At 27.0% G+C, this 23,153-nt stretch overlaps 1 protein-coding gene across 1 annotated transcript in view; it reads right to left on the bottom strand.

Annotated features, from left to right (window-relative positions):
* Positions 1–1,413: 1,413 nt before the first annotated feature.
* Positions 1,414–23,153, bottom strand: part of LOC101236068 (uncharacterized) — a 29,142-nt gene continuing 7,402 nt past the window's right edge. Inside the window, exons 3-15 of the mRNA XM_065814591.1 lie at positions 21,235–21,402; positions 20,512–20,931; positions 20,103–20,426; positions 19,810–20,023; positions 19,503–19,738; positions 17,478–17,870; positions 15,115–16,167; positions 12,561–13,507; positions 10,449–11,862; positions 9,950–10,308; positions 3,317–3,894; positions 2,140–2,275; positions 1,414–1,807 (exon numbers count right to left, since the gene is read on the bottom strand). Of these exons, the coding sequence (XP_065670663.1) occupies positions 1,601–1,807; positions 2,140–2,275; positions 3,317–3,894; positions 9,950–10,308; positions 10,449–11,862; positions 12,561–13,507; positions 15,115–16,167; positions 17,478–17,870; positions 19,503–19,738; positions 19,810–20,023; positions 20,103–20,426; positions 20,512–20,931; positions 21,235–21,402 (6,449 nt within the window). The 3' untranslated portion in view covers positions 1,414–1,600. The remainder of the gene's footprint in view (positions 1,808–2,139; positions 2,276–3,316; positions 3,895–9,949; positions 10,309–10,448; positions 11,863–12,560; positions 13,508–15,114; positions 16,168–17,477; positions 17,871–19,502; positions 19,739–19,809; positions 20,024–20,102; positions 20,427–20,511; positions 20,932–21,234; positions 21,403–23,153) is intronic.

The following is a 23,153-nucleotide window of genomic DNA, read 5'->3' as shown; positions in this document are numbered from 1 at the left end:
AATGCTTCGCGCTGTATAGTAAGTTTTAACACGGTAAGTAAATATTTATATATTTTACTATTTGTATCAGACGCATGCGCATGATAAAATCACAAGCTTTCATAAGTATTGAATCACCCTGACAAAAGGGTTCAATAAGTGCAACAACAAAAAAAGTTTTACTATCTGTAATCATCAGCATTTTAACAAAAAAAAAAAAAGTTTGAAGCTTTATCTAAGTGAGGACATAAACAAAAAACGCATTGTTTGAAAAAATTAAATAAAAATAAAATATTTTAAATGCACTTTTTAAAAGACCTATTAATGTATATTTTAAGCACTATAAAACTATTCCCTTAAAAAAATTTGGAGCTTTTAATAAACTTTAGCTTTAACACTATAAAAACAAATTAGTACTAATAACTCGAGAAAGCGAGTTATTTAAAAAAAAAAGAATTATGGGTTAGATTATGGTTTCTACAGAGTTAAAGGTCAATCCTACCCTAAAAAAAATACATAGATAAGATGGACCAGAGACTCTTTTATATATTACCGCCAAAAATGTTTCATAACGCCTTTTTTAATTTTCGTCAAATTTTCAGTCCAGTTTTGAAGCAATTCTGCCTCATTGTGCACTGTTTAAGTTGGAGAAAATATATATATAAATGAAGATATCCCGGAAAACTTGGACACCGGCAGTCCACTATTTAAATTTGAGAAAAAAATATAAAAGATAATATACGGGAAAACTAGAAACAGAACAGCTTTAGAGAATACCCCAAGGATCCTTTTTTTTCAGAGTTTCCAAGTTGATAAACTATTTTATAATTTTTTAACTGAAAATTTTGAATTGTTTTCAATTTCAATATTGTGACACCATGTCACAATATTGAAATTGAAAACAATTCAAATTTTCAGTCCTGTGCAGCGAATTGCCGGTGTCCTAAGTCCGCAGGATCCTTTAGAGAATACCCCGAGGATCCAGATGACTCATTTGAATCTTCTAACCAGCAGGTTAGAAAATTCAAATGAGTTCAAAAAAAAACAAAAAAACAATCGCCGAGATAATCTTCTACAACCGCTGACGCTGAGTAGAAAAAATAATTCTACGATCAAATATCCGACAACAGTCAAGATATTTTTATATGACCGTAGTCATACAAAAATCTTCTGTAACAGCGCGCCTTTACAAGTAAAAACTGCCATGCTAATCAAGAATACCCTAAATGCAATAATTGGCAGCGGGTGACGTAAAACCTCTACTTAACAAAAATTAATATAAATTTTACTAGTAAGTCAATGTAAATAACTACAAACTTGTTGTTTATGATTAAGAACATATTCTTACAAACATTTCAATCTGATTGAACTTCCATTTTATTAATTTTATTGTTTAGTAAAGTAGAGTAAGAGTCAAGGGAATTCAAACGCTGCTACTGATAATTGTAAATTTACTTTTTAAAATATTCTTGTATTTACATACGAAAATAAACTGGTCTATTTTATCAATTAATATTTTTTACATAAATATTGTATAAATAATGTATAAAAAACATAAATATTAACGTCTTAAAATTTTTTTGTTCATAAATTGATTATAATCGATGTAGTTTATTTTAACTTATATAACCATGGACCCGTCAACATCTGAACTATGAATAGCTTGAACAATTTTTATAACGGAAGGATAGGCGCTATCCCATAAATTATTAGCTAGAAAAGCGGCAAAAAGTTCTTCACCAACATTCCAAAATACCATATCCTTGATACTATTATAGCCTTGCACTGGAATGGTGAATTCAACATTCCATTTTGCAAAACCGTTATGCTGAAAAATAGAATAGAATTTTAAAAAATTTCACTTTAATATATATTTTAATTAATATATAATTAATAATATAAATTTTTCAATTTAATTAAAATATAAACGTTTTATTAGTAAATAATATTACAGAATCTATACCAGAAGCTTTGTATATTTATGTACATGAATAAAAATATAAACAAAGCATTTTGTAAACATTTATAAAACATTTACAAAAAAGAAAAACAAAAATTAGTACGATGCTGATGTTTTATAACTAATTATAAAACTTATTTACAATTATCAAAAACAAGTAGCCTAAACATATAATGGTAAAAAAAATCATAAAGTATTACTTTTAGTATTACAATTTTTTGATTAAACGAAGCAACAGCAAGATAACTGTAAACACCAGATTCAAAATACCGCAACTTCATTGCTCCGGCGACGTATATGTTTTGATAAAAAGCGTATAGCCCGTTAGATGATAATCTAATTTCAATTTAAAAATAATAAAAAGTATCGAACAGTTATATATTAAAAGTTGTATATAAAAGATTTCAATAAAAATCTGTAGCAAAAAAATAAAAATTACTTTTTAATCTGATATATTTATATAAAAATTTAATTCCTCTATTAATTTTACATTTTTTCTACCAGCAGTATTGATTTTATCGATTGAAAGACGAGTTTTGAAGACCTTTTAGAATGTTTTAAATTAACTATAAATAAAACTAAAATTCAGATTTTTATGTTATAGAAACATTTAATATTTTAAAATTTAAATTTTTACTTTTTAAAATTGAAGCAGCAAAATGAAAAGTCTTTATGAAAAAATCAAAAACATTTTTTTTATATACAAAATATTATAAAAATAAGCAATATTTTAGAAATTTAACTTTTTTCGTAAAAATTTCATAAAAACTACATCGAGCAGGACCGACAACAACGGGGGAAGGGGGGATCCACTTTTTTTCTAAATGTTTTTTTTTTCAAGAAAATTCTAGATATAGAGGACTTTTTTTAGAAATTGACGATTGTGTCCTTCCACTTGAAACCCATGTCGTCGGCCATTTCGAGTAATTAGCAAACCAGTAATGAGTTGTTGATAATTTGGATAATTGAAATAATGATAAAAATATAAATAATCATCTAGTCCGTTATTGCACACTAAAACTCACAAATAATATCTTATCACTGTTATAAACTACAAAACAAAAAAAAAATTAAAAAAATTATCATTAGACTTATCACAAAAAAAAATATATAGATGTTGTTTAAACTAAAAAGATAATCAGAAAAAAAAGTACTTTTCAAAATATTTTTTCAAAACATTTTAGAATAACATTGTTTATACAAGTCGAGTAATTTATGTAACTAAATATTGCCTTATTTCTGTTATAAACTGTATAGCTCATATATAAATAATTAGTTTTGATTATTTTATTAAATGTGGCTTAAATTATTTGAATAATTATTGCATAACTTATGTTATTAAATATAAAACTTTTATTACATAAGAAATAAACTTACTTTAACACTGTAACAGGAACAGTATAAGACATTTCTATAGCAGAGCTACTTGAGTCATAACTGTTAGCAATAGCAATGTAATCACCCTCAGATGTTGTAAATTGGATAACATCTTCCGCATAATCAGTAGAAATATTTTGTCTTAAAATAAAACTTGAATCTTCAAAAATATCATAAATTGCTAAACTTCCACCATACAAACTTTCACTTAGAACAGCAACAGTATAGATTGTGTTAGAAGATAAAATAATAGATTTGACAGCATTGCAACTAGGTATTGATATTGTAGTGTTTTCATTAACAAAAAATTGCTGACCTACACATGGCGACATAGTTGATGTATTGTAAGAACTGGTTGAAAGCATTGTGAAACTTCCATTAGATATGCTAATATCAAAATTAGTTGAGGGAAACATTCCAAATGCATTTTCTAACTTTGCATTTTTTGATGTTAATGTGTAAAACCTATTGAAGTAAGAGGTCTGCAAACATTCATCAGGTTTATTTGAAGATGTAAACATTAAAGAACCTTCATTGGAATTGACTATATAAATATCGGTTATTGCATTTGTCAATATCTATTAATAAAAAACCAATTTTTTTATTATTATCATTCTTATTGAGGTATTAAAGAAAAAAAAAAATCGTTCTTATTGAGATATTAAAAAAAATATATAAAAAATAAAATTATATAAGTAATTAAATAAAGTATAATTAACAAATAAAAAGTTTTTTTAATATAAAAGTATTTTTAAAAAGTATTATACTTATATTAAAAAAATATTATAACTATACTTTTAAATAATACATAGATTTTGGAATCCAATTGATTAATATCCAATTTATGAGAAGTATAATGAGAAATCAAGACTCAAGAATACATATAACTAACATGATAAAAAGCTTAAATGTCAATAAGATAAAGAATTCAATTCCCTGGTACTCACACAACTTCACAATATAGCCATTGAAGTGATTTACAAAGTGTTACTAAGTTCATTATACAGAAGTACAGATAATTATTATGCACCTAAATAATATGTCAACAATAAAGCGCTTATTGTTGGTAAATACCACCACCAGCAACAAACCACCTGTTGTTGTTGAGTTTCCTAATATATTATAACAACAATCATGAAAATTTTAATAGATACCCCTCTTTCTTAATACCATTTTACGAATACAAGTATTGGTATTATGTAATGAGAAAATGGTCCAAATGAATGTTTTTATCCTTTTATTCTAAATGCAAAAATAATCCCATGAAAATTCCATAATTATTTTTAAAAGTGTTATCAATTTATAAAATAAAATAAACTCAAGTGCAAAAATGCGTTTTTATACTAAGACTAGCCTAACAATTTTCTTGTTAGCCTTCACGTTCTTATTAGTCATGTTTTCATGAACTTCTTTAAAAAACTCAGTATCTTAATATAATACGAATTTTTTTTTTGAATATTCTGAATATTTTGAATATCTGGAAAAAAAATCAGATATATTATATGAATGTACTTAATATAAAACAATTAATGTTTTAATATAATTGATTTTTATTATATGCTGTATAATTTTATTATAGTTTATTAAAGGAGGATTAGTTATTAAAATAATAAATATTCAAAACTCAAATTATCATTAAATTTTTATTTGCAATTAAGTATTAAAATTATCCATTAAACACTCAAAATGGCTGCTAAGTGTTTAAAATAGTCAGGTATATGCTGCTAAATGTTTAAAAATAGATGTTTAAAATTCAATTTGTTAATTTGCCCCAACCTGCCACAAAAGAAAGATCACATTTAAAGAAATCAAAAAGTGATAGCTTTTATAAAGACTGAAAAATCATCAGCAATTACTTTAGAGGTTTTCAAAAATATGATTAATATAAATAAATAATAGATATTTTCAGGGCCGTACCGAGCCAATTTTGCGCTTTGGGCAAAAAATAAAATTGCGCCCCCTCTTCCCCTCCCTTCCCCCTCCCCCTCCTTAAAAAAAAAAAGAAGAAAATTAAACGAAAAAAATGATTTATTGATCTCAAAATTTATCACATCAAGTTATAAGTAAAATTTGTCATTAAGGTTGCACAAACTTTAGCTCAATGCCACTTTTCTGGCTTTTCTTGAGGCAAATTCACTAATGACATCATCAAAATCAATGTTGTTTGCCACTTCATTTTCAATTGAAATTATAGCCAAACTAGACAAACATTCTTGGCCAATTGTTGACCTCATATAGTGTTTTATGAGCTTAAGTTTACTGAAACTTCTCTCACACGTAGCAACTGTGACTGGTATGGTGAGGAAGATGCGAATAGCAATTGTTGTGTTGGGATAAGCATCGTTCAAAGAATATTTATAAATGAGCTGCAAAATGTTGATCGGGCTAGATTTTTCAAAGTTGTCCATCATTGCGGCAGCTTGATATTTAAAGCTTGCCATTTCTGACTGGAAATCAGAAGAATCAAAATCTGCCTTGTCAATTTGAGATAAATTTGCAGCTTTTTTCTTGAGTTCATCCACTGAACTTTTAGAGAGTGAATGCCCACTGAGGTAGCCAAAATCAGAGGATACAGCAGACATCAGCCTCAAACCACCACTCTATTTGTGTAATAATGCTGTCAAACACAAGGTTGCACTGAGATCCGAATTCTGTTTCTGCTGTGAGAAGGTGAGAGTCATCTTCAGCTTCATAAAGTGCTATTCGCTTCACTTTGCGCTTCCTCTTAATTGGAAAGCCACCATCAATTCCGCTCTGGTTAGCTTTTTCTGTAGCATCTTTGATAATATTGTCCACCCCAACATCTCAAAAATTCTGAACGAAAGCCTTCAATTATTTCATTTTTTTTACGGCAATGTCAATTGAAATGGTTTTTGACTGAAGCAGTTTGTTTTCCCGGTCAATTAGAGAAAGAATTTGACACCAGAAATCCAACAAACACAAAAAACTGAAATCAATATGAAGGAGAAGTTCTTTTGCACTGCTAACTGTGACAGCATTTGTCATGGGATTGTGGATAATGGATTCCAAAACTTGAAGAACATCTTTGATTTGTCTGTGCAATGGTGTAATTGCTTCTTTTTTGGTAGACCATCTTGTGTCACTATTTCCCTTTAATGAGATGGTCAACGTTTTCATCAGTTTTTCCCATCTTGACGTAAAGCTTGAAAAAAAGTTAAAGATGGCTTGAACCTTTCCAAAAAACGTAATCATGAGTGGGGAAACCTCAGCAGCATGAACACCAACAAGATTTAAAGTGTGAGCTGCACATGGAACAAATCTTGCTGACTCATTAAGAGAATGGATGTGAGCTTTGACGCCATTGTATTTTCCAGACATATTGGCTCCATTGTCATAGCCTAGGCCCCGGCAATCGGAAATGCTTAGACCATCCTTCTCCAATTTTTCACTTATTTCTGTAGCAAGACTTTTTCCGGTTTTTTGGTGAGATTCAATGAAGTCCACAAAGCTTTCCTTAATTGTGCAGGTTTCATCACTGATGCGAACATACCTGATGATCTGAGTCATCTGCACTTTGTGGGAGGTATCTGGAGTGCAGTCAAACAGAACAGAGTAGTATTTAGCTTCTTTGATGTTTGACAAAATTTCTTTCCTGACTTTCTGCCCAAGTAACTCAATCAGCTCACTTTGAATTCAAGGAGAAAAGTAGGATGTTGTGGTTTTTTTTGCTTTAACGGACGCAATGTGTTCAGCCACTAAAGGATAATAATGGCTAATCAACTCAATTAAGCTCAGAAAAATGCCACTGTTTTGTTGACCAATGTCTTCTGTTGTTCCCCGAAGGGCAAGATTGTTCTTGGCACAGAACAAAATTGCATCAACAATTACTTTTAAGATATCTCTCCACTAATAACTCTCTACAGATCAGAATTCAGGGTCTTTCCTTCCTTGAGGTTTTTTTCAAGAGTTTTCCGATCAGAATAGCATCTTTGGTGTTCATTGTTGTTTTCATGCTCAGGAATTCTTGGGTTTAGTTTTTTCCAGTCACAAAACCCTTTAGAAATTTCTAAGAAATTGTTGGTTTTTGTTGTTAAAAATAACAAACAGCAAAAACAAACTAAAGAATCTTTTTTATTGCTGTACTGCAGCCAAGTGCGAACAGATTTTTTACCATTGGGATGAATTTTTTCATACCATTTTGAGCTGAAGTGTTGCATTCTGTTGTCAAAATCACACAGCGTGTTTGGGAAAAATTCTCTTCTGTCTTGCTCTGACCTATGCTCAATCAAAAAGCATCTTGTTTTGTCCGTTATTTTAGGCCATGTTGCTGGATCCCTATGTTGAAAATTTTCTTCCGAGGCCACTGGAATTTCTGAGATTTCCGAATGAAGTTCATCCTTGTCCATTTCAGCTGGGCCTGAAAGCTAGGCATTTTCATCTTCCCTGGTTGGTTCTGAATCAGTTGTGCAAAATTCTTCTTGACTTTGGCTGATGAAAATCTCCTCTTCAATTAATTCCAAATGATGATCTGAACTCAATTAAAGTCAATTATAGGATCTGTTGAATTGTCATTAATTTCAATACAATTATCCACTGAAATAATTTGTTTCTCCACTGAGTTTGTTACCAACCACTTTTTGAAACAGTTTTGTAGTTTCTCGTCACTTTCTTGGCGCTGTTTTCTTTTCTTCTTAAATTCAGCACCAGATAACTTTTGGGTTCGACTCATAATAGAATTATAATGCTCAAAAGTTATCAAAGGTATATTAGTGTTATAGGACGCTTTTTTGTTCAGTATATGAGCTTTAATATTTAAGAGTTTGTGTCAAGAGGCGGAATTTTAATTAATTTTATGTTCAACAGCAGGGACGCCGTGAAAATTAGTTTCATAAACTGATTATTGTTTTTTTAATTTATTAAAGTTTGCGCCTTCCCAATTTTGGCGCCTCAGGCCGCGGCCCGGCCGGCTCCGCCCTTGGTACGGCTCTGGATATTTTACAAATGAGGAAAGACTATGGAATATTCTGGTAAACTAGAGATTCACAGATGTGTTTTCTATCAAATACAACTTTAATATTGCAATAAGAAAAGAATGATTTTTTTAAGAGAAGAAAAATTTTTTAAGCACACTATACAAAGAGAACATATGGAAAAGACTTTAAATATAATTTACACTTTTTTAGCCAACTTGTTCAACTGTTTTCTTGTTATTAAATTTTTCTCTTTTCTATTAAATTTGATGAAAAAAAAAGTTCTAATACCTGAATTCCCTTTAAAAAAAAAGAGAAAATTATATACAAAAACTGCAAGATTCTTTAAATTTCAACATAATAATTATTTTCAATATAATAGTATACAAAATAAAAGTTAACAAATAATAGTTTAACAGTTAATTAAAAATAATTATAACAACTAAATTATAATAATTATAGTAACTATTTATTACACAGAATAAAAAATAAACTTAAAAAATTGAAAAATTTTAAAACCTTTAGTTTTACTTTCACAAAACAAAATTAGTGTAATAACAATAATACCTATTTTAACCTCTTTGTTCTTTCTTTGCATTTAATTATTTCTATTAGAACCAATCATATACCTGAGATTACTTTATATATCTGAGGTTACTTTACATATCTGAGGTTACTTTATATATCTATTTATACTCTGTATCATAAACTAGTTCAATTTAAATTATTTGAAAGTTGGATTTGGTGCCTTACTTACTTTCTTTGTGCCTGGTAATCATTAAATTGTTGTCATAAATATCAAGTAAAATTTCTTAATTTTGTTTATTAAATTCAATATTGCCTGAAAATGTTATAAAATGTTTTTTGTTTTGAAATCAACATATGCTCCTACTAATTTAAAATATAATTAAAATGAATCAACCCCCAAAAAGTTTTCTTATGAAATTGTGGTGATAATAATCAATTTTGATAATGAAAGTTAAATTATTATTAGTGACAAATAATTTAAAGTTTTTTTTTTTTTTAAATAATTCACCTCCCCAAAGCCGAGAAGGCCACTACAGATGAGGAGACTACTTGTGGTTATCACCCTATCTCAACTCTATAACTCCGAAACACGAACCTTGACAAACAAGGCCGCTGCGCGGAGAAACAAGTTGAGCGCGGTACTACCAGGGACGTGGTGGGAATCAAACTTGGAACCTCTCGCTTACGAAGCGAGCGCTCTACCACTACACCACTACCGCATTCAAATGTCAAAGCATCTTACTGAAGTTTATAATTAGCTTTAAAAATATCATGAAAGACACTAATAAAACAATAAGTAATCAAAACATTTACAGGTACCAATACGAACAAATATGTTAACTGGCCATGTTGAAAAAAATTAAAAACGAAATCTAATGAACTTTTACAAAAAAATTCCTTTAAATACTTGGATTTTGCCCACAAGATTTTTTATTACAAGAAAAATACAATTTTAAATAATAATAAATTAAAGATAGAATCGAAAAAATAAAGCAATATATAATTTTAAAATAGTAAGTTATTAAAAAATCCAGGCAAGTCAACAACTAAGAATTGAAATAGTTACTTTGCTTCTTGCTATTTTACTATTTTTTTAATTAATATAAATTTTTTGCTACAAGAGCTTTTATTACTATTTAAAGGTATCAATAAAAAATTGTTATATGTAAAATACCTCATATTTTTTAAAAAACTTCTTTGTATCTTTTGACATTATAAATACACTGGAATTAATGCAAGTTTTTTGATCTACATCATTGAGAGCTCCTGCCACTAAATAAACATCACCATTCTCCACAAAAAATGCGATAGAAACAGACATGTAGGCTAATAGAATTTGATCCAACTCTGTAAAGTAATCCAAATTTTTATGCACATTTTTAACAGAGCTAACTAGTTCTGAAGTCATAGTTTGTTGGGAAATAACTGATTTGTTAAACATGTTTAAACTCACTTCAAGAAGAGCAATTTTATTATAACCACTAAAAAGATTGGTGATATTTATTCCGTTAACTAAGTTTGTTACCAAGTTACCTGACAAAACAAATGCAGTTTTATTATTATTTATGATTTACACTGCATAATAAGTATAAAATTATTATAATAAAAAAACATATCCAATAAAAATCATTACAATATATAAAACATAGGTTTAAAAAATTTCTTACACATACCCTGAATAGTGACATTGCCATAAAGGGTTTTACTTCCAATAATCTGATTCTTTCTTCCAGATAAAATTATTTCTTCATTCATTAATGAAAAGTTTAATCCATTATTTAAATTTTTACTAATAATTTCTTTTTCAACAGAGATGTTTGTAAATACTTTCTTGCCACTAACTACTTGGTCTTGGTTCTGAACCATCAGATTAATACTGTTGATTTCAACAGAATTAATTGCCAAAGTATTAAGGTTGCTTGTAATTATAATATTTTCCTCAAACTCTACTTCTGAATTTATTGTTTGATTGCCATCTAAGGTAACAATGCTTTGAGCAAATTCAGAAAAATCAATACTGTTTATACTTTTAAACTTTTCTATATTGAAGTCACCATAAACAAGAACATCATCTGCAATTTTTTTGTAGCCATTTATAGTTTGGTTATGATTAAGAAAAACAAAATCTTCTGGAACCAAGAAACCATTGACTGTGCGTGTTGTAACATTTACTGCATTTACATCTCCTATAAATTCAATGGAACCAGTAATTGTATGATTGCCAAATAAAGTCACTATTTCATCATTAAGCTGATTAATATTAATTCCATTTAAATTTCCTTGAAGGTTAAGGTTTTTGCATACTACACTTTCTTGAGACTTAATTGTTGTAAAATTTATAGAATTCTCAACTACTTTATTTGGTCCTAAGCATTTGTATACAGCATTTTCATTTAAAGAAACAATGTCAATGTTATCAAGCAATATATCTGCATAAACATTGTTCAAAAATATAGCATTATTAAAATGTGTTTTAACTGAAACATTTTGATCACTATTTTTTTTAAGTGTTGTTCTGTAGAGTTCAAAAATATTATTTCCATTCAGCAAACCCTGAATATTCAAGTCACCATATATGTTTACACTTTCAGTAAACTTCAATTGACCGGTAATGTTTGCATCTTGATTTAAGTAAAGAATATTGTTGGCAAAGTCACGTATTATAACTCCATTTATAGTACTGGAAACATTCAAACTATTAAATAAAACAGTATTTAAAAAAATCTTGGATCCAGTAATATTTGTCTGTTCATCTAAAAAGACAACTTCATTTTTAAAATCCAGATCATTAACTTCACCTGACATATTTCTAGATATCAACTGTTCTATTGTAATGTTTCCTGTAACAACTTGATCTCCGGTAGACATTAAAGTGTCTCTGAATAATTCAGTCAGGTTACAATCATTATATAAACCATTCAAAATTAAGTTACCCATTAAAGAAATGTTTTTTAATATTAATTCCTCACCTAATGTCATATTATCATTAATATAAACTGCTTCATGAACAAAATTTTCAAGATTTACATTATCAACAAGACCTGACACAGTCATAATATTGTTCACATTAACTTCCATGTTGAAGGTCTAAATGTAAATAACAACAAAAAGTAATTATGTTTCTGTTAGTTAAACCAAATTGAGTATTAACTAGTTTTAGAATTATTTTAACAATATAACATTACCCAGCCTACACATTAGATTTTCATTGAAGTATTTAAACCTGGCGAATAACTTGTGTTTGCCACAAGTTGTTTGCTGTTTGAGCCCTTAAATAAAAAGTTCTTACTGAATAACAAAAGTACTTGAGAAGTGTGTCTAACATGTAGTAGGAGAGCTACCAGCGTTATTTGAAACCCAATGTACTGGCTGGGTACCTTAGTAAAAACTATTTGAAAGTTGTTTTGATTAATTATTTAAAGTTATTAAATTAGAAATAAGTAAATTTTTAAAATATTCTTTATCTTGATAAAACAGAAATCGATAGAAAAGCTCTTTTTTCAGCAAGAGATTGAACACAGTAGTAGTAGTCGAAGTAGTAGTAGTAGTAGTAGTAGTAGTAGTAGTAGTAGTAGTAGTAGTCGTAGTAGTAGTAGTATACATACATACATACATATATATATATATATATATATATATATATATATATATATATATATATATATATATATATATATATATATATATATATATATATATATATATATATATATATATATATATGTACGTATATACACATATATATATATAATAATAATATATAACAAAATAATTATTATTGTTACCTTGACACCAGTAACAACTTGATTTCCACTGATTCTCATAGCATTTGCTGCAAGATCTGTAAGATTCACACCATCAATTAAACCATCTATTGTGAAATTTCCATTAAAAGAAACATGTGACTCAAATATTTTTGTGCCCTTAATAATTTGGCTGGCACTCAAATTTACTAAGTCTGAGTGAAGAATAGTCAAGTTTACGCCATCAATAAAGCCATCAACAATAATACTGCCAACACTCAAAGTGTCAATACTCGTTTCAGCTGTAAATGTTTTAGAACCATTTACTATTTGGTCAACTTCAGACAAAACTAAATTATTTGTGTAAACCCCATCAATAGTACCAGTGTTATCAACTATTGAACTAAATGAAATTGTATCAATAAATGTTTTTATTCCTGTAACATTTTGCTCTCCAGACTTACGCAATGCATTTTTAAACAAATCAGAAATATTCACAAAATTTATTGTTTTAACTGTTGCATTACCTGCAACAGTAACATTACTTAAAAAATGGCTTAGACCTGATACAATTTGATCCTTTCCTTGAATTAGAAGATCATCAGGTAAATGTACACCATTGATATAGCCTTTAACAGTAGCATTTCTAGATATATTTAAATCTGTCGCAAAGATAACACTGCCTTTTATAATTTGAGGACTACTACTTTGGCGAACTGCATTAGAACTAATATTTTGTAGAATATTTAATAAAAGGCAGTCATATTCACATTGATTAAGTTGAATTGATGTTGCACTTAAAGTATCGAACTCCATATAACCTTTAACACTTTGTTCAACACCATTTAACATAGTGTTCTCAAAGGCTTCTGATATGTTGATATTATCAACTAAACCATTTGAAATTAAATCTCCCAAAACTAAGATACCTGATTGAAATTCTTTTTTACCACTGATTGTCTGAACACCATTTGTTTTGAGAACGTTACCTAAAGATAGCATATAATATTTTATTTTATTAATGCAAGCCTTCTTGTAAGAGGTGTGCGATAGACATCTTAAACGGCCACGCATATAAAACTTTGTTTTGATAACTTGACCACGACTCTTTATAAGTTTTGACAATTAGCGCTTTTAAAAGACGCTAAAAAACATTACAAACTTAAATTAAAATCAATAACCCATAAACTTAAAAGACAATAAAATTAAAAAAAAAAATAATTCAACTAAATTAAAAAAAATTCAAAAAATTAAAATTAAAAAAATAAAAATTTTCTAGAATAACAAAATAAATAGCAGAAAAACCAGAAAAAATTAAAACATTTATTACTTAATGTAAACTTAATTGTAAGCGAAAGTTAAAAAAATTTATCATAGCTCTATCATTCTTTATCATTCCCTCCCATGAATAAATTGGCTAATATAAGGGCGGATCCGTAGTGAGGGAAAGGGTCATGAGTCAGCCCCCCCCCCCTCTCAGATTTTTTTCTTAATTTTTTAGAAATCGATGTTTAAAACGTTAGTAACTTAGGGTGGTTAAAAGTGCCATGTTTTGTGGTGCAAATTTTTAACTTTATTAAAAAGTTAAAATGATATAGGGTGCGTCAAATCGACAAATGTGCATGCATTTGTTAAAACACGCTTCTGAAATTTTACTTAAAATGAATGCTTTTGCAAAAACTTCGAAAGAAACCGTGCTTAAACATTTCGATTGCTTTCTTTTATTAAAGAAAGCAATCAAAATGTTTAAGCACGGTCTCTTTTATGTAATTAGCAACTACATTAAAAGTTTAAAGTAAATAAATTCATTATAAATTAAGTTTTGCATGCCTTTTTTTTTTAATTTTCTTATTTTCCTTAAAGTGAAGTAAAGTTTGTTTGCATATTAAAAACACTTTAAAAAGTTTTTTTTTATTGTGCATTTATCAATAATTTTGCAAATGTGTAAAAAAAAAATTGAATAAATTTACCAAGCATCTTTGATGTATTTAATAACTTATTAACTAGAATAAAAATTATTTGAAAATAAAACTCCCTTATTTGACATAAATCTCTTAAATTTATTTATTGACGTTCATCAATAGATAAAGATACGCAAGTCAACATTCATTTAAAAAAAACACAATATGTTGCGCCGTGGGATTGTTAAAAAATAGTTGGCAGATGCGATTATTTCAAGATAATTGTAATGCATTTTTTTTATTAAATAATTTTTCTTTAGAAATTATATTTCCATGATAAAGCGGTTCATTATTATTTTTTGATAGCTTCTGTGCTCATTTTGCCTTAAACTCTAATCTGAATATTTTTTCAATGATCGCCTTTTATATATGTTGCAATAAAGTACTCAGGAAATTTTGTAGCAGTTTAATTGTAATTATGGAATCAATTAAATTAAAAATCACTTTTACATTTGCTTTGTTTTTTTTAGCGGATTTTTTAAAAGCGCTTTTTAGTCAAAACTTGCAAAGAGTTGTGGCCAAGTTGTCAAAAGAAAGCATTATATGAGTGATCATATAAAGCATGCGACCGCACGTCCCTTACGCGAAGGCCTGTTAATAGTACATTTTAATTTAGTATTAAAAAAAAATCTTACTGGATATATCAATTCCATTAACCTTCCCATCAACAACTATATTTTTTTGCAAATAAACATTTTCTAAAAATGATATTTTGCCACTAACTGTAGATGGTAAGTAAGTATATAAAATGTCAGACAAATTTCTTCCATTTAATTTACCATAAAGGTACACATTACTAAATGAAACATTATCATTAAATACAACTGTTTCAAGGTTCTCAAAATTTTTAACTGACTGACTGAATTTCCAAAGCTCTGATATATCAACACCATTAATTTCAGCTCCATTATTCATTATTAAATCACCATTTATTTTGATGGCATCAAAGGTTTTTGGTGAAGTTATTAGTTGATCAACTTTATTTATAAAAAGTGTATCAGCAGCTACATTAGAGAGATCAATATTATTTACATTACCTTGAACATTTATATCAGCGTAAAATGTTGTTATTCCATCTATTACATATGAACTTGTAATTGTTTGATTTGATTGAATGGTTAAAGCATTGGTCAAATTTATTCCATTAATTAAACCTTCCACTAATAAATCTGCATTTTCATCAGATGAAAATTCAATATCAACTAAAAAAGTTTTCTCGCCATGAATTTCATCAGACCTGTCAATTGTTATTAGATCAGATGTGGATATATTATTGATAAATTTTGAATTTATATTGGAGTTTATTATAACATTATTTGCAAATAAAATATCATTCAGTAAAGTTGCATTCATATCAACAAATAGTAACTGGGAATTTTTTTCTGATAAATCAATGTTGTTGATTAATCCATTAATGTTAATATCATTTTCAACAGCTAATTTACTAACAGTAACAGTTGAAAAACTTTTTTGTCCAACTATTGTTTGATCAGTAGATTTTGTGACAACTTTATTTAAAAGAGTGTTAAGCGTTGTAATATTTTCTGATTGTATGTCAAAAAGATTTTTCAAATCAACTTGCATGTCTAGAATAAGTTTATTCATGGGTGATAAAACAATGCTATCAACAGTGACAGTATCAAACAATACCCCAGAAATAAATGTCATGTTGGAAAATGTTTTGGAACCTAATAAAAAAAAAAATTTTTAATTAAATATTGTTAGCATTTTTCAACTTGTATATGATTTGTATATTTTTGTTGTAATTTTTTCTGTGCTCTTATGTGATTTCTTGTATATTATTTTAATCCTGCTAATATATTTATTGGATTATATTAAAACTATAATATTATAATTATTTTCATATGTTAACTTTTTTAAAACTTGTTAAAATTTGTTAAAAATCAAAAATTATAATATTATATAACTATTTTTATACATTATCATATGTTCAGATTATTTAATAATATTTTACTAATTATATAAAATATTTATATTATTACTATATAATAATAACAAAGGTTTATACTTTTATATAGTAATAATAAAAAGTAATTAAATAAACTATGTTAATAAATAATAGTAATAAAAAATTCTTTTTTTTCAGTTATTGTGCTAGAAATTGAATTCATAATTAAAAACGCTTTCTGTTACAAAATTAATTTTAAACAATTGAATTAAACTAAAGTAATTGAAGTAAACAAAACAAACATAAAAAAAAACATTAAAAAAATTCACAAAAAAAAAAAAATGCAACAATGCCAATCTAGCATTTAATAAAACAAACAAAAAAATAATGACCACTATAACAATATTATTATTTAGATCTTCAGAAGCAGCTTTTTTAAAAGTCAGCTATTGAAATTAGCCGCCTGTTGGGGCTTCAGTACAAATCTACGACATTGGGTTTGAAAATTTTAAATAAGAAAATAAAAAAATCATTTTTTTATTTTTTACACTTTTCTCAAGACTTTGATAATCAAAGCTTCCAGAAGTATTTCAAAATGTGTGACCTTCAGTTGCTTAATCTCTTAAATATATTTCTGTATATTTGATATATATATATATATATATATATATATATATATATATATATATATATATATATATATATATATATAGGATAAATTGCAACAATCCTACCATACCAGTACAGATTATATACCAGTACAGATTATACTGTTGCAAGTTTATAAGATCTTATATAATACCAAATAATGTGCCCAAACCTAACTTTTCTGTACTACAATTTTTACAAAATCCAATAGTAATAGCAATTTAACATGCTTACATCTACTCAAACAATCATAACTTATAAAGTTACCGATACTAAAAACAAAACTGATCAGTGTTTAAGATCCAAAAAAGGTTGCTTTAAGCAGGTCTGAAAAAAGTTTTTTCAAGCAGTTCAAAAGGTTAAAAAAAGTTGCTTAGAACTGGTTAAAAGTTTTTACCTAAAAACGATGTTGAATTATTATAAATAGTTATTAATACATACCTGTAAGATTTATGTCTCTATCAATATGTATAAAAGTATCTTTTGCTAAATTAAAACTTGCATTAAATGCTTCTACTTGGGGTAAGAACTCATAGTAAAGAGATTGATTCATTTTTTGCACAGCTTGTATAGTATTCTCAAGTAAATCATATTTTGGAAATGTCTGCATAAAAGTAGTTTGATATATATTACTTACAGTAAGGTTTTCTTGCACATTATTTTTTACTAGAAAAATTGTCTGGTCTGAGGTAGATTCATAAACTGCTTCAACATTTTGGAAGATTCTACCTTCCGGTTGAACCCTAGATGGATAAAATCGCCACCCATCATAATTGTAAAATGTAATATTTCCATAAAGATTTGCAATTGATAGAACAAACTCTCCATTTTTACCTTTAATAGATAACATAACCACAGTTTAAAAACTTTATATGCACACACACACACACACACACACACACACACATATATATATATATATATATATATATATATATATATATATATATATATATACATGTATATATATATGTATATATATACATGTATATATATGTGTGTGTATATATATACGTATATATATATGTATATATATATGTATATATATATATATATGTATATGTATATGTATATATATGTATATGTATATGTATATATATGTTATATGTATATATATATATATATATATATATATATATATATATATATATATATATATATATATATATATACATATGTATATATATATATTTGAGGACTTGATTTAATATAAGTTGTTTAAAATATACAAAATTTACATAAAATTATGCTAATTGCATAAAAAAATGTTCATTATATATGTTTATATTTATATAAACATTTATAATTGGAACACATGTATATAAGGAACACACACACACGCACAAACAGATATATATATAAATATATATAAATATATACAAATATATATATATATGTATATATATATATATATATATATATGTATATATATATGTATATAAAAATATATGTATATATATATATATATATATATATATATATATATATATATATATGTATATATATATATATATATATGTATATATATATATATATATATAAATATATGTATATATATAAACATATATATATATATATATATATATATATATATATATATATATATATATATATATATATATATATATATATATATATACAACACACACATATATAGGGAAAACATATATAGAAATTATATATAGAGCGCTTGCTTGGGGGCAAGACTTTCTGAGTTCAATCATGTCTGGTATTATGAAAATGTCTGGTAGTACTGCACTCAAATTGTTTCTTTGCGCAATGGCCTCGCTTGTTAAGATTGGTATTTTGAAGTTAAAGAGTTGAGAGTTGAATCCACAATGTTAAAAGATAAAAATAGCCTCCTTAACTGTTCTTGACCTTGTGGAAGTTAATTTGAAAAAAAAATGTATCTAGAGCCACTTTTTTCATTATACAAAAACCATGCCACTATTTGTTTAAAACTCTAAAATTAAGATGGTAATGACGAGTTATATTAATTAAAAGGTTTTTAGGAACAATTCTTATTAGTGCTTGTTTTGACACAGAGCTTTTTAACCAAACAGGAAGAAAAATTGCTAAAGAGTACTTGGACAGAAAGGATTTTACTGTTTTTTAATGAGAAAATTGGGAACTTTTTGTTATATTTGCTCACCTATTTGCATTAAGTTATTGTTTTGTTTCTGATTTAACTTAGTTAAATTGTTTGATACATTCAAGCATTTATCATTATATATTTTAAATCACAATAAATATAAGGAGGCAGTTTTTTATTATATTTTATTTTTTGTTTAACATTTCAAAAACCATTATGATTTTAGATATTTTTTAACATTTGTTTTTTTTATATAATTTTATTTAAAATGGCTTTTTGTTTAGTAAGTTTTGATATTCATGATCATTTGACTAAAAAAGATATTTCCAAACAACACATACAAACTGTAGCATAATACAATGTGCAGTAATTACCTTTGATAGCTGTCCATTTCTTAGCACCATAGGTTTTAACACATTGAAAAGGAACAAATAAGTTCCAACTCCATTTATAGATAACTGAATCAATATCATATTTTTTTTGTCCATTAGGTAAAACTTTTACAAAATTAGCAACAGCAAGAAAAAACTCAGTTGATACTCCTTCTCCAATACTAAAAAATTCCCAATCAACAGCACCATCAGTTCTCAACTTTTGAAAGCTTTGAAACCTATTAAACATAATATTCAAAACGTCAAACATTTTCAAACTGAATTTTTAGCTTATTCAATGAAAAATTACCTGGAAGTAAACAGATTGTAAATATATACTTCAGAATCAAGATGATTAATATTCTGGTCGTTTATAAAATTTGCAACAGCAATATATTGGATATTGTGGATTGTAAAAGCTTCAATATCAAGAGCCCCTGCAGTGAACAGGTTTTCACCAGGTGTCAATGATAATCCAACCCCATCCCATTTATAAAAAGTAGGTTTAGTTATATATGAAATTCCTAAAATTAAACTACAAGTTAAAAACATTTAAATAAATATATCAAGTTTTAGGTTCTTTGAGAGCTGCTAAAAACTTACGATTACAAGTATAAAGCACAGTTAAATATTTTTTTATTTGAATGCAAGGGTCATCGGGAGCTAATTGACTAGGAGTAGCAGTTAAAGAACATGATTCTTGGTTATTACAAATCTTTCCAACAATATAGTTGATTCCAGCAACAACACAGTAGGAATAATAAGTGTCCATAAGCATAAATGACAAATCAGAGGCACAAGATTGCTGATTTGTACGACCATAGGTGGCGCTTGCAACTGTTATTGTAAACCCTGGAGGACATGTTATAACTTTTGTTACGCCATCACAAATTACAACTTCTTTTTCGTGACCATTGTCTATTGACACTAAATTAAAAAAAGTTGTTTTATTTTATATTCATTAAAAATATGTAAAAATAAACAAGTTGTTAAATATTTAAAAAAAGCATACATCTGTCTTGGTAGTTGACAACAACCAAAAAAGGGGTACCATATACATTAAAAGTAGCCAAAGCTGATGGATCCCAAACATCAAATGTTAATGGCTGAGTGACATCAAATTCACTTGTAAATGGATTGAATATGTAGATTTTAGAAAAAGTTCCTGGAAAAACATTTGGTGATTTTTCTAGAACAACTAGATAACTCAGTTGAGAAGTTATAAACAAATCAAATGCAACTCCACCAGATACAGGAATAGTTTGTTTAGTAAGAAAGGTTGCGCTTGTTTGATCCCAATTCATAACATATAAATTTTCTTCTGTGATAAAACCAACCATTGATACACCATATAATTGGAAAAATTTAGCATACTTAAACCCAGAAACAACCAAATTTGAATATGGACTTATGCTATCCAACATATAAGTGCCTTAAAAAAAATCATGCATATATATATATATATATATATATATATATATATATATATATATATATATATATATATATATATATACACATATACATACACACATACATAGACATACATATACATACATACATTCATGCATACATACATACATGAAAAAACCAAATAAAGAAAAAGACAATCCTTTACTAATTGGACAAAATGTTACTTAATGTGCACTAATTTAAACATATCAGAACATAGAAACTTATAAACAATCTACTTTAATGTATAATATAAACACACAAAGAATGTTACAAAACATACCAGTCACACATGGTAAATTACCACATTCCAGAGATTCAGTTAATGTGCTATTTAAAGTACAATTTCCTTGGAGACATACTCTTGCACGAGTTTTTAATCCACCTCCACATTTTGCACTACATGGTGAATATTCTCCCCATTGACTGTAAACATCATTTGTAGAGTCAACTAAAATATAAATTTTAATTTAACTCAAGTACTATAAGTATTATTCCTTAAAAATAATTATGTGTGTTTGTTAAAGATTAAAAATTTTTTGTTACTATGCTTAAAAAATTTTTAAATAAATGATTTTGTATTTTCTTTCATTCTTTAAAAGACTGTTAACTTTGAGAGAAATAATGAAAGAGGATTATAACATTATGAAATAATGGAAGAGGATTATAACATAAATCAGATTCAGTTGTACAAAGTAATTATTAAATGAACATTTGAGATTTGAATATTTGACAGAACAGAACAAATCATTTAGTACCTCTTATGCTCCATTAACTATTTAACTAACCAAGTTAGCAAAAACTATAAATTACAAAGTCAAATAGAATACTATTTTTTTTCTTACCTTAATTGCACTTATACCCTTCTTGCAACTAAAATTCTACAATGCAAAACAAGGCTGCTGGGCGGAAAACAAAGCTAAGTTGTCTCTTTTCTCTATTAAGCCTGAAATTTAACATTCTTTTTAAATTCTTTTAACACCAAAAACTTAATTGACCTTGTGAGTTTAATTGTTTAGCATTGATGTAAAAAAACTTTAAGCCTTTTGATGCTTTAAGTTAACTTTGCATGCTGAACATAATCCAAGTCTGGTATCAAAATTAAAGTTAGTATATGTTATAAGTAGCATCAACTTAAGTAATCAACATTGAAACTCCAATTGTTTCAGCTGGAGATGCCAAAAAGAATTTTTTTAAACAGTTGCTTATGTGTATTAGGTATATTAGGAAAGAACTTTTAGGAAACATATTAGAAAAAAAAGCGAAGTGCGATTATGTGAAGTAAAAACACAGAAACATTTTAAATGTTCATGGGTATTCCTTAAATGTTAAATGAGAATTTTCTTTAACAAACTTGTTATGCTCCTTTATCAGCATTTATCAGCCATTAATCAGCAATGTAAACCTTTACAGGTCCAACTATAAAAGAAAAGTATTTAATGTGACAGTTTCTCATTTACAACCTCATCCATGCCACTTTTGCAATAAGAACAAAATTTGTTTCAAGTTCTTGTATCATAAACCCTCTAAACAATGCAAGCTAGTTGAACTATTTAAAATTTTAAAACTAATTCTTAGTTTTAAAAGCAAGTATTCCTAATTAAAGGTTTTGGATAATATGAAAAACTATTACATACTTACATTTTAATAAAACTTCTTGACTAAACTTGATGCAAGCTCAACGCTATTACCCTTATTATTACTAAAGCATAAAAATTGTTTGTTTTATCTATGTGAGTGATTTTACATTTATCAGAGTTTCATTTGCATTCATATTATATATATATATATATATATATATATATATATATATATATAATATATATATATATATATATATATATATATATATATATATATATATATATATATATATATATATATATATATTTATATATATATACATGTAAACTATATATATTATTAATTTTTAAACTTTTATTAATTTAGAAAACTGGAAAAAGTTTAAAAACTTGAATGAATTTTTTATGAATAGATAGATGGCCTGCCCAAACCTAAACCCTCAGTCAATGTAGCAGTACTCCTTAAACAGTTGTCATATCTGAAGCGAATATTCAAATGATGTCCTTTCTCTTTTAGACAAGGTGCAAAAACGCATTGTAAACATAGTTAGACCTGCTTTTGCAGCCTTCAACCATTGTCACATTGTCGCAATGTTACCTCTCTTTGCCTTTTCTATAA

Source organism: Hydra vulgaris, chromosome 12 (genome assembly GCF_038396675.1).
Source record: "Hydra vulgaris chromosome 12, alternate assembly HydraT2T_AEP".
NCBI classification, from domain to species: Eukaryota; Metazoa; Cnidaria; class Hydrozoa; order Anthoathecata; family Hydridae; genus Hydra; species Hydra vulgaris.
Note: the sequence above shows the minus strand (reverse complement) of the source record. Positions and strands in the feature narration are given on the sequence as shown.